Genomic DNA, 13,125 nt, shown 5'->3' with positions numbered 1-13,125 from the left:
CAATATTTTCTTTTTTATCATCTTCCAGAATTGGGTCTTGTTTGTTTTAACCGTTCCTCCCCAACCAATAGAATAAATTTGAAGAGAATAAACCTATTAGATAACATATGATTATGATTACTAACATAGAAATAGAAGTATATATATTTAATGTAATTTTCATAGTAATTAATTTAAAAAATTACTTTATTATCTATTAGTTCGATTGATGCAATTTCTTGCTCATCTTTCTATGCACTCCAGAGACTTTGGAATCCTTCTTCCTGTAATTGATATTTGTTAATATATTTCTAGTATATCTAGTATGTCTCAGTAATGACAATTAGTACGTACCTGTTGCATAAAACAGATGTTCAAGTTCGTTGTCTTTATCTCCTAGCATATATTGATGAGCTCCTTTGAAATCAAATTGTCTATTAAAAAAATATAAGTCGTTAGTCGTCAATAAATTGAAGTTTGTAAACAAAAATATCTATATCACTGAAAGAGATTTAAAGATTAAAATGATATGAAGATTGAATTATATCAAGAAGTAACTACACACAGATTTACTAAGAACATAAATTACCTGTGGTGAAGGTAACAATATTTCTTTGAAAACTACATTTTTGGTAAATTCTCCACTTGTTCCATCTATTTTTCCTTATTTGACTAAAATTTTTGTAGTTGACTGAGAAATACTTCGAGACAGAGCAACATATAATTGACCATGACTAAATACATGTTTAGGGAGATAGATCCCTACTTTAGGAATGGTCTGTCCTTGTGATTTGTTTATTGTTATTGCAAAACTCAACCTTACAGAAAATTGCTTCCAGATAAGTATAAAAGGCAGTCCTAAATTTTTTGTTGTTTTGTGTTTTATCTGAGGCAAGAAAGCTCTTCTTCCAACATGTTTTGAAAAGTTCCACGACATAGTAACCTTGTACCATTGCATAAGCCGGCCTTAGGGTCTATGTTTCTCAATAACATCAAAGGTGCGCCTTTTTTTACCTTCAACACATGAGGTGGCAACCCGCCTGTAAAAACTGAGTTAAGGTATTCTTGTTGATATAAATTATTAGCATCTCCTTCTACCTCATCAAATGAGACTATATTTTGTTCTTCTCCTGGAAACTAGTTGATAATTATATCATTAAGCTGTTGCACATCATGATTTTTTGGCATCAATATTGCCCTTTCTACCATGTAAGAAGCGTCCCACCCATGAGATTGTAAGTTTGGAAATATTTCTTCTATTAACTTGTGTAACGATGTTTCACCCTCCCACGGAATTGCCATATTTGCTTGTATCCATACAAAGTCTTCATGTATGGTGGGCTCAATTCCATCACCAATGCGCATAAGATACTCAGCAAAAACATTATCATTAGAAGATCGCCTATTTTGTCGCAAATGGAGAATTTTAGTGGAAGCCCATAAATGAGACTTAACTATAGAAGCTGAAATCATTTGTGACTTACTACCTTTCGGTATGACATGCAGTACTTGGCAAAAATCTCCTCCCATCACCATCACTTTTCCTCCAAATGGCATATCATTTGCTAATATGTCTCTCAGGGTGCAGTCTAATGATTGCACTGATTCTTTAATTGCCATTGGTGCTTCATCCCAGATTATTGTCGTTGTTTGTCTAATCAGCTTTGCAAGATATGATTGTTTGCTTATGTTACAAATGGATGATGGTTTTGCATTAATTGGGATCTTAAACCTAGAATGAGCTGTTCGACCTCCAGGCAATAATGTTGCGGCTATTCCTGATGATGCAGTTACCAAGACAATATGACCCTTATTTCTCAATTCTGCAATTATAGCTCTGTAAAGAAATGTTTTGCCTGATCCTCCTGGCCCATCAACAAAGAACACTCCACTTTCTCTTCGATCAATTGTATTCATAATGCACTTGAAAGCTTTAGATTGGTCATTGTTCAATCTTGCTACGAAACACAGGTCTTCCTGGGGTACTTCGACAGACAGTTCTTCTTGGATAACTCTGGGTATCAAGTTGTCATTGTCATTTTCATGAGTTAGAGCTGGCAAATTGTATTGTGTAATCTGTTTTCCATGCTAAAGGAGTATATCATTTATATCCCTGAGTAGCCGATTTGTGAACACTAAGGCTGTTGTGGTGCTGGTTGACGGATAATCATCCACCATATATGAAAAAAATTCAGCCCATAAGCTTTTTACATCTGTAGGCTCACAAAATATTAAGATGGTTGCAAACAACCTTCGTAAAGCACATGGCAATCGTAAAATAGAAGCCTCAACCAAACACGCACGGATGTTACTGTCACTCTCTAACAATCCTGGTGTTGAGCAGATTGCTTGAAGGACAAATATTGGACCCTATTCACTGTTAGCAAGTCATCCCAACTGATTGGTTCTCTAATGTTAGATAACAGAATACGCAAATAGAATTTTTCTCCTTCTGAAGGTGATACAGTATAAATTCGACCGATGGATCTCCTCTGTGTCTTGCGCCGACACCATTCCTTTTCCTTGTTATGCCAAGTGTAATACTCTGAAATTTCCCTGTACAGAAGATGCCTAGATTGTTGGTCTTCCTCACAATTTAGGGCAAAGAACTCAGTGAGCATTGTTCTAGAGAAATAATCATCATTAAGTATTTCAGGAATGGTTTGGTGATCATAGAAGCTCACTTGATGTTGATTTGGAAAATGAATTTGTAACCTTTCCACTGATGGATACATTCGGTAAAAGTTAAATTTAAATATTCTCCAACATGTCTCTGGAGCAGCAATCCATCTTGCATTAACAAACTGTTGGACCTCGTCAAAATTAGAACCGCTGTGAACTTCCATTGCAACCTGGTCTGGACCCTTGTAGCAATATTTGTAGAGATACTTTATACTCTTGATGCTACTACATGTCTCAACATTAATATGGTAATCATACTTTAGTAGTAGCCAAGGGTTGTACGGAACTACCCATCTATTGTCAACTTTGACATTTTGGTTAATCGGTACTGGAATGTCGAATCGTCGCCTATATTGCGGATATGAGTCGTCATCTCTTCGTGTTTCTGCTGTGAACTCTTTTGGGTAGTTGTGTTTACATTGGCCATTTTTCATGCACGGTGAAGATTGATCAAGTGTACCGCAAGGACCATTAATCATATATTTTAGCACTGCATCATGTAGGTATGGTTCTTCTTCTTTAGATGATATCTCTGCAAGTACCAAACTATCATAATACTCCGGGTCAATTAACTTGTCATTATTTTCTAAGATTAGCAACATATGTACATGTGGCAACCCTCTTTTTTGAAACTCAGTGACATAAATATAGCTCTTCACTTTTCCCAAGACACCCTTAGTAATTACATCCTCTTTCAGCTGTTCAAATTTGGCTCGAAAAATTCTTGTTGTTAAATCTGGACGATCTTGTGGAGTTTGAACTGGGTTGAGTTCTGAAGTTATTTCAGTCCAAGATGGATTGCATGTCATTGTGAGAAAAATATCTGACTTGCTCTTTTTAAGAACAATCGCCATTCCATCTTCATATTGTTTGGGTCATGTCGCGACGGCTACCAATGAACGACGATGGTAATATTATTCTTTTTCTTCCAACATTTTCTGAAGACAAATATATAGAGAAATATTATTAATTTTAATAATTATTTTGGGTAATTCTTAATGATTTACAAAGTAACAATTAGATACAACAATATTTACCTGCATTGGTTTCTCCTGTGTGTAAAGCATCTTGTAACCCTTGGTATAATTCAACTCATAATTTCTTCTGTCTAGTTCGAACCCATCTTAACTTTCCAGTTTCAATTTTCACATAGTTATCAACAACATATTATTGTAGTAGTCACCCTGCTTGCAATACGGTGGAATGATCATCGGGGCAGATCTACAAATTTTTAAGATTTTGCAAAAAAGATTAGATACATTGAACAATTTTTTGGCAGAATTTTATTGAAGTCTATACTGTGTAGGAAATGGGGATTTGTACCTAGAGCATATAGCTATTATATGTTCGGCATGATACTTTGCCGCCACTTTGACTTCGGGTACTGATATCCCATCCATGAGTTCCAAATGGAAAAAGAAGAGGATATTGTAGTGGATCGTAATAGCCAACGAATTCCCGAATCCTTCGTAGGCTACCAGCATGAGTTTGCACCTTAATATCTCACCCACAAATCATTGTTTTAACATCATCACCAACAATTATAGCTGCTACCTGTGACGCAGTTGGAAGACTATATTGTGGCTGATTAGCAGGTCACTCTCTAATGAGCAAACTACACTCATGTACATCTGACCATTGTGCAAGCAGGTGAAACACATGGAGAAAAGGATTATACCGGTGTAGCAATTGTTGTAACTTGAAAACCAATGTTTCATGTAGTTGTGTGTTCTCCAACATCCTATTCTGCAACTCGTGATCAGTATTATATATGTACAGTTGCAAAAACCGTGGCCGCGTGCCCTGATTCGGATAAAATCCCCCTATACTGTGATATATTGAGCCTTGAGCACGAAATGTATATATACCACGACCTGTTATAGCCAGTTGTTCGTCTATGTGCACACCACACGAAGTGAAGGAAAATACATGATTGTATCCACGAATATGTTTTCTAAAATGGTTTCCTTCTGCAGAGGGGTCCAGGAAGATTTCAAGCAATTCCTGAGAAGCATTTACTCAGGGAAGAGAGACTTTTCCCCCATTACAACACATCTCGAACGTCTCATGGTGAAATAGACGTACGCTACAGTAATGACATGTCTTTGGAATTGGTAGCAGAGTTCGAATTATTGTTGCATCCTCTTGAAAATTTCGAGCACAATCATGGGATACTCAAATATTTTGTCTAATTTCTGTACTCGTATTAAATTTACATATAATTGGTTACATTCATAATAAAAATCAGAAAATGATTAATTTTGTAACAACTAAAAAAATAGTTCTTTGTTGATTATAAATACAAAGAATTAGTTCCATTATAATGGTCATCATAAAAAAGAGATAAGTAACTATCAAATATTTAAGTGATGTTTCAATCATTTTTTTTAAACTTTGTTACACTGTATAATATTGTGATGTTGTTTGACTTTATATTTTTTAAATTTTATTATTCAGATGTATTTAACAACATTAATTATAAAATATTTTATTTTATTCTTTATAAAGATATTTTTTATTCATTAAGTAAATATTTTTATTATTTTAATTATAAAGAAATATTATTTATTGTGTAGCAAAATAATTTTATTCTTTTTTTTTTAATAAAATCATTTTGTTTAAAACCTTTTATTCGAAACTGTTATAACCAAATTAAAATCACATTCGATCGATAACATTATATTATTTTAAATGTTTATTATTTTCTTGTTCCATTATATGTTTTTGTTTATATGGTAACACTATGGTTGTTATGGATTATTTTTTTTAAATTAAATAGTCAATACAATATAGTTTGAGTCTGAAATAAATATATTTTTTTAAAAAATGCTATCTTTATATATCATAATTTTTTTTGTATAAAGTTCTCTGTTGCATCAGTTGTCTTATAGCATTTTTTAGTTAATTATCTTATATAGAGTATGACAATTTTTGCCTTTGGACAAATTTTTTAGTTTGTATATTTTGTTACATGTTTTTTAAATATTTAGGTATTACTGATCAAAATAATACAATATATGACAATAATATTGGTTCATATTTTATTTGTTCTATTACTTCCAATAATTTTTATTTTGTATGCTTTCACCTAGAGTTTTCATTTTAATTTTTACTATTTTTTTTATTTCTTAAAATATATTTTATTTAATTATTTTATTTTGTCATATTTGTGTGAATTATAATAAAATGATTCAACAAAATATAAAATTTTTAAAATTAACTATTTTTTGTTTTCGCTAAAATTTACATATTTTTCATTTTAATTGGAAAATAAATATTTTAAGTATTATATTGGTTTTTATAAAATTTTTTGTGTATAGATTTCATTTTTTTTGTTAGGCACTGGCACTCTTTTTTTATAATTAGTTCTTGTAATGATCTTAAATAAATAAATTTTTTAACATTTTATTTAATTATTTTATTTTGTCATGTTTGTGTGAATTATAACAAAATGATTCAACAAAATATAAAATTTTTTAAATTACGTATTTTTTGTTTTCGCTAAAGTTTACATATTTTTCATTTTAATTGGCAAATAAATATTTTGAGTATTATATTGATTTTTTATAAATTTGTTTGTGTATAGATTTTAATTTTTTTTTGTTAGACACTGGCACTCTTTTTTTATAATTGATTCTTATAATGATATTAAATAAATAAATTTTTTAACATCAATTATGCTCACACTTAATATTTACTATGAATACATTAATATGCTAACATATAAGGATAAAATAATAATTTTTTTATAAATTTATTTACCTATTAAAATTATGTCACAATACTAAATATATAAAGAAAAAAAAGTAGAATACTAACCAGTTATATTTTCTTCACGTCTACTGTTTTGATCAGATCAATTTCCATAAATTTCTGATAGTATGTAAAAAGAATACATTAACAAATCAGTGGTAATTGAGAGGTTACTTTATAAGAAACAAATCATACAAAATTAAATTGATTGGAAGTAATAGAATACGTAGAATACTCACTAATATCATAATTATCCAAACTTTAAATAAGTAAAAAGAATAGATAGTGACCGTAAAATACAAATACATGATAGGTAGTTTTAGTTCATGTAAAAAGTTACCATTTAAAAAATAAAAGTGTAACCGTATAATAGATTTATTAAGTGAAGAAATTATCATTTATTTTTTACAATGTTATATATATTTATTAAAAATATTTGAACCTTTTTTGTGTATTAAATAAAACGTTTAAAGGAATCGTATAATATTAAGAAAGATATGAAATGTAAAATTCTATTAGATATTAATTAGACCACTATTATTATGAGCATCTGAATAATAGCAATCATATTATTGGAACGACTATAATGTATTTTAAATGATTATATTTTACAGTGTATAATTTTTTTTAGAGATAAGTAATTCGTAAATATAAAAATTATATTAAACTGGTAGCATAATAATTATATTAAAAATAGTAAATTTATCAATTTAAATTTATGTAGTGAAGAAATTGACACTTCTGATATATTTATTTTTTATAAGGAAAAGTATAAAAAAATATCGAAATTATCAACTAATTTTTGTTGTTATACAGTGAAAAAATTTAAGTTACAATTATATTATTAAACATATATCTAATATAATTTTCTTTATAATGATACGGTACGAGAACATTTTATTTATTTTTATAATAATATTATTTAGGTCAATAATGGAAGGTTTATTGAATCAAAATTTATGAAAAAATAAATTACTATTAATTAAATAAATATATAAGAGTTCTATCCATATTTATTACCATTCGATCTATTACTTGAATCAGTTTTGTTTTTATTATGAGTATTTAAATATTTAAAGAATTTATTATTAACATGAAAATAATGTAGGTTGAGAATTTAAGAGTACATCCGGTAGATAAACTACAGATAAATAGTACTAAGAGTACATTAACTTAGAGATATTTTAGAAATAATTCAAATTAAATGTCAAACTAAATTGTAGAAAAAAAGGTTAAAAAAATACCAGAATAATCTACTAAGTTTTTTCGTTACAGAGTCAGAAAATTTAATAACAAATATATTATTAAACATTGAACATGTATATATTTTTCTTATAATAATACAGTTATAAAAATTTTATATTTGTATGATATTATATTAAAAAATTATTAAACTATTTAATATTTGAGATTATAATTATGTAAAGTATATTAAGACAATATAATGATATCTATAATAATATTATTTAGGCCAATAATAAAAGATTTATTGAATCAAAATTTAAGAAAAATAAATTATTATTAATTAAATAAATATAAATATATAGGATTCCTACCCATATTTGGACCGTTTGGAAATGACAATAATGTATTTTAAATGATTATATTTTACGGTGTGTAATTTTTCTTTAGAGATAAGTAATTCGTGAATATAAAAATTATATTAAATTGGTAGCATAATAATTATATTAAAGATAGTAAATTTATCAATTTAAATTTATATAGTGAAGAAATTAACACTTCTGATATATCTATTTTTATAAGGAAAGTATAAAAAAAATATCGAAATTACCAACTAATTTTTTTTGTTATAAAGTGAAAAAATTTAAGTTACAATTATATTATTAAACATATATCTAATATAATTTTTTTATAATGATATGACGCGAGAGCATTTTATTTATTTTTATAATAATATTATTTAGGACAATAATAGAGGGTTTATTGAATCAAAATTTATGAAAAAATAAATTACTATTAATTAAATAAATATACAGGAGTTCTACCCATATTTATTACCATTCGGGAATCAGTTTTACTTTTATTATGAGTATCTAAATATTTAAAAAATTTATTATTAACATAAAAATAATGTATGTTGAGAATTTAAGAGTATATTCGATAGATAAATTACAAATAAATAGTATTAAGAATACATTAACATGGAGATATTGTAGAAATAATTCAAATTAAATGACAAATTTAAGTTGTAGAAAAAAGGTTAAAAAAAGTATACCAAAATTATCAACTAAGTTTTTTTGTTACAGAGTCAAAAAAATTAATAACAAATATATTATTAAACATTGAACATATCTAACAATAACTATAAGAAATATTATAATGTACTATAATATTTAATTTGAACATCTAATAACAAATATATTATCTAAACAATATTTAATTAAGAACAATCTACTATTTAATAATAGTAAACACTCTACTATGTAACCGGTTAAATTTATTATTAAATCTATATTTGTTATTATCCGGTTAAATTTATTGAATCAAAATTTAAGGAAAAATAAATTACTATTAAATAAATAAATATAAATATATAGGATTCTTACTCATATTTGGATTGTTTGGTATATTACTTGAACTAGCTCCGATATTATTGTGAGTATCTGTATATGTAGAAAATTTATTATTAAGATGAAAATAATGTAATTTGATAATTTAAGGGTACACTCAAGAAATAAATTATACATAATTGGTATGTATTAAGAGTCCAGTAACATAGAAAATAATTCATATTAAATGATATAAACTAACAACATAAATTTATTAATAGGAAGTATAACTTAAAGTACCTGATATAGAGTATTGTTGAGGGGTATATTGATAATATCTTGTAATGGTGTTGTCAAGTTAGTTGGTCCACTTGATATATCGATTTATTTTCCTCGTCTAATACTCTCTCAGTAACTGGCAGGTCTTCTGGCAAGGTGTTGCTGCCGTTGTTCTTCACTCATATTTTGTTTTCATTGCCTGACATACTAGTGGCGGAGCTTAGTTCAGAGGGGACCATAGCCCCCCAAATTTTTTATAAAAAAATTAGTAGTACTTTTTTAAAAGATAAAAAATAGTTTAATTGGGTTAAATACTTTATTATGACTTAAAGTACCCAATAAGTTTAATAAACAACACTCCCTCTATCTTTAAGTTCAAATATAAAAAATTAGATCTTTTTATTTATTTAATTTAATATTATTTTATATTTTACTGTTTGTTTAAATTAATTTTTTATATGATAAAAATAATAGAATATTCAATAAGGATTAATATTATTGTATTTGTATAAATTGATAAAAAAATTCAATAAATATTATAAATTTTAATATTTTCCTTTCTAACTTCTTCTTTATATATTAAAATTTTTATATAAAATAATAATAAAAATAAAAAATTGATGCATTTTTTAAGAGGAAAGCTAATATTTAAGAAGGAGAACATATAACTTTTATAATATCAACACCTGTAGATAGTTCTTCTACTTTAATGAATCACGAAGAAAGTGAGATACGATCTTCAAAAGTTCAAAAAGTTACATCTGATGAGTTTGACCTTAATTTTTTGGAACGAGACCATGGAAAACAGCTTTAAATTTGGCAATATCACCCAAACCAGAGAGATGAGGTTAGACGATCTTATCTTGAATGGGGTCTATATCAAAAGCATCTTGAAAATTATCCTCTATCTGACCCCCCAAAATTTTGTTTCAAGTTCCGCCACTGTGGCATAGTCTTGCCAAGTTCGTCGACCACTTCCACGTGAATCTTCCATTGGTATGTTGTCAACTGTAATTGATCAAAGAAACATATAAAAATAGTTTTACACTTTTATTTAATGACGAAAAGTAGATTACAGCAGGTTTTACATTATATTTAAGCGAAGTGAGAATGATGCAGGAGAAGATGGAGGAGAAATGAAGGAATTTTTTTTATTATGGAGTAACCAGGAAGTGAGAGATATTAAGAGGAGAAACTGGTATTCTATTAGTTATTATAGATGAAGATGAAGATTAAGTAGTGGAAATTCTGTAACTGATGTAGTAACGTGATGTAAGAGAAATTAACGGGAGAAATTATATTGATGTGAACGTGAATGAAAATAAAGTATTGAAAATTTTGTAGCTGGAAGTAAGTTATTAAAAAGGATAAAAATAGAAAAAAATATTGGACAACAAAATAAGTTTTTCCATTATATATTGTTATAGATAATAACATTATTATAAACGGTATTATTTTTATTATTATATTATCAATGTTATTATATTATTAATATTATATTATACTGTTATTATTATCATTATTATTATTATTATTATTATTATTATTATTATTTGTCATTTGTTCTTCATAGACAACGTACTGCATGATAGTTTTTGGCAGTTAGCTCAATCCACATGATAACAGATTGAGAAAGGTAAACTTAATATGAGTTTGGCAATGTAAAAACACCGACACTACTAGAAATGTGGTGATTAGTCACAGAAAAAATTGTGACTAAAATCACAAAAATCCGTGACAACTAAGCATTAACAACGAATACATTTTTGTGGCTAACAAAGGCAACGCCTTTTCAGTTAGCCACAGTTTTCGGCCGGTTAGCCACAATTTTATAACCCGTGAAGACATCTGAATAGTCACGGTTTTTTACATTATTGGTCACATTCTAAACTGTGGCTAAATGACAACAGTGTAACCAATAAGTATAATTTTGTCACAATTTTTCTGTGGCTAATATTGACGGGCTGGACTTTTTTTGCCACTTTTTTTCTGTGGCTAAACAATGCTGGGTTATTTAGTCACAGTTTTTTCCGTGGCAAACAAAAAACACATAAAAAATATTTGACAGATTGGATTTTTTTCCACTTTTTTTCCGTGGCCAATATTATGGACTATTTACCAACACATAAATCCATAGCTAAATCTTTTTTAATTTAAAAAAAACTCTCAACCATAATTACCAATTGAATATTTTTTATAAATTGATATTGCATATATTTATTTCTATATATATATACTAACATATTAAAATAATTTTTTAACAATAAAAAAAATCAAAGTAACGATAATAACTATTAAAACAAAAAATAGCAAACTAAGTAATAACGATAAATTAAAGTATCTGTATTGTTCATATATATAGTAAAGAAATAACAAAAACCAAGTTCTATAATTCTGTACGATAAAAAATAAATGTATCTCTAATAACAGTACAAACTAGATATAAATTAAAATTAAAATAAACATGACATGAGGTGCATCATTCCGACTGAATGTGTGGCACAGAATCAGAGAAGGTAGGTACTTCATCACCGTATTTTTGTTGTAGAAATCTGTAGAGAGTTGCCACTTGATCATTAGCTTCTTGAAGTTGCCTCTCTAAATCTGCAACATACTGTTGCAATGCACTGCTAGAACATCCGCATATTGCCCCTCCAAAGATGCGCTTTGACTTACCAAAATCACTGGGACATGCAGCATTACTAAAGCCACGTACTCGCTTACAATTCTCAGGACCGCAAATTTTTCCAATTGCATCATCCAAATGTGCCAAGACTTTTGAATGAATACCTTTAGTGGCAGAACGCTCTTGATTTTCAGACAAATGCTCTGTTATTTTTTCCTACAAACAAATACACATCGCATTGGAGTAGAGTATTGACATAATCAAGGCATATAAAAAAATATACAGCTATATAAAAAAATTGAGACACTCACAGCTAATCGTTGTCCTTCCCCGCTTACATAACTCCCATCTTTCTTTAGCAAAGTTGATACAATAACCTCGCTTCAACATACAGGCCTTCCCAATTTTTTCTCCTAATACAATAAATAGAATATTAAAGGTAATCACAAATTTAATTAAAACCACTAATTTTATATTAATAGTATATCAGTACTAGACTCAATAATTAAAAAAATAATACCATCTGAGTTGCTCTCCTAGCATTGCTTTTACTTCCACCAGCATGTGAAACTATAAGCTTCTCACGATTTCTGACGTTTTGCAAACATTGTTTCTATGATTTTTAAGAACAAGAAACTAGTAAATAAATGTTACCAGATATCCATAATAAATATTCAATAAAAAAATAAAAAAGCATAGATTAATTATTTACCTTTATTTTAGGATCCATATAATGATCCACAAAAGCAGTCCATTCAACAGGCAGTATGTCTGAGGGATTCGCAGCCAGAATTTCTGCCTTTCTTTTGTTAGGAAAGAAGCATTCTCCTCGTAAATTATACTTATGGGCCTTCCATCTATCACCTAAGGTCCTCAAAGCCCATTTGACGCCAGTAGCATAATCAAACTCAAAATTTTCCTTGAAATATTTCATAGAGGAGATCAATTATTAAAAATTGTGATTTGATAACCATACTACAGATTATATCTTAGAAAGATAATATTAAAAAAAAGACTTTTTAAAGTTAATCCTAACCCGTGCTTACTGTAGTTTATCCATTTCTAAAACATTCATAACAGTGTACTATAACACAATGTTGTGTCAGATAGCTGTCTAGCCCCAACGGCAGATATTTGAAAAGAAAAAAGATTGAGAAAATGGATGATGCATAACAAAGCCTACTTATAAGTTTTTATAATGAACATTCTTGCTGTAATGTGATCATAAATATGTGTGAACAAAAAAAAGGAAGGAATCCAATATACAAGCCTAGTTGCAAGAAAACTCATCACCTC

General features: G+C 28.2%; 1 protein-coding gene and 1 pseudogene across 1 annotated transcript; both read right to left on the bottom strand.

The window, feature by feature from the left end:
- Positions 1–643: 643 nt before the first annotated feature.
- LOC130957337 (uncharacterized) lies at positions 644–3,515 on the bottom strand (annotated as a pseudogene).
- A 291-nt stretch (positions 3,516–3,806) lies between these two features.
- Positions 3,807–12,763, bottom strand: LOC130957336 (uncharacterized). The gene is made up of 7 exons (XM_057884204.1): positions 12,542–12,763; positions 12,350–12,442; positions 12,222–12,242; positions 11,728–12,045; positions 10,117–10,211; positions 3,985–4,155; positions 3,807–3,882 (listed from the first exon to the last, which is right to left on the bottom strand). The coding sequence occupies exons 1-7, from the start codon at positions 12,761–12,763 to the stop codon at positions 3,807–3,809; spliced, it is 996 nt and encodes a 331-aa protein (XP_057740187.1).
- Positions 12,764–13,125: the final 362 nt, after the last annotated feature.

This window comes from Arachis stenosperma, chromosome 10 (genome assembly GCF_014773155.1).
Source record: "Arachis stenosperma cultivar V10309 chromosome 10, arast.V10309.gnm1.PFL2, whole genome shotgun sequence".
NCBI classification, from domain to species: Eukaryota; Viridiplantae; Streptophyta; class Magnoliopsida; order Fabales; family Fabaceae; genus Arachis; species Arachis stenosperma.
Note: the sequence above shows the minus strand (reverse complement) of the source record. Positions and strands in the feature narration are given on the sequence as shown.

Excerpts from the sequence above, each read along its gene's own strand:
- LOC130957336 (XM_057884204.1), bottom strand. The coding sequence starts at position 12,763 with ATGAAATATTTCAAGGAAAATTTTGAGTTTGATTATGCTACTGGCGTC. Across the intron at positions 4,156-10,116 it reads TTGAAACAAAATTTTGGGGG|GTGCAAACTCATGCTGGTAG; the intron begins GTCAGATAGAGG and ends TGAGATATTAAG. Across the intron at positions 3,883-3,984 it reads ATAATAGCTATATGCTCTAG|ATCTGCCCCGATGATCATTC; the intron begins GTACAAATCCCC and ends AAAAATTTGTAG.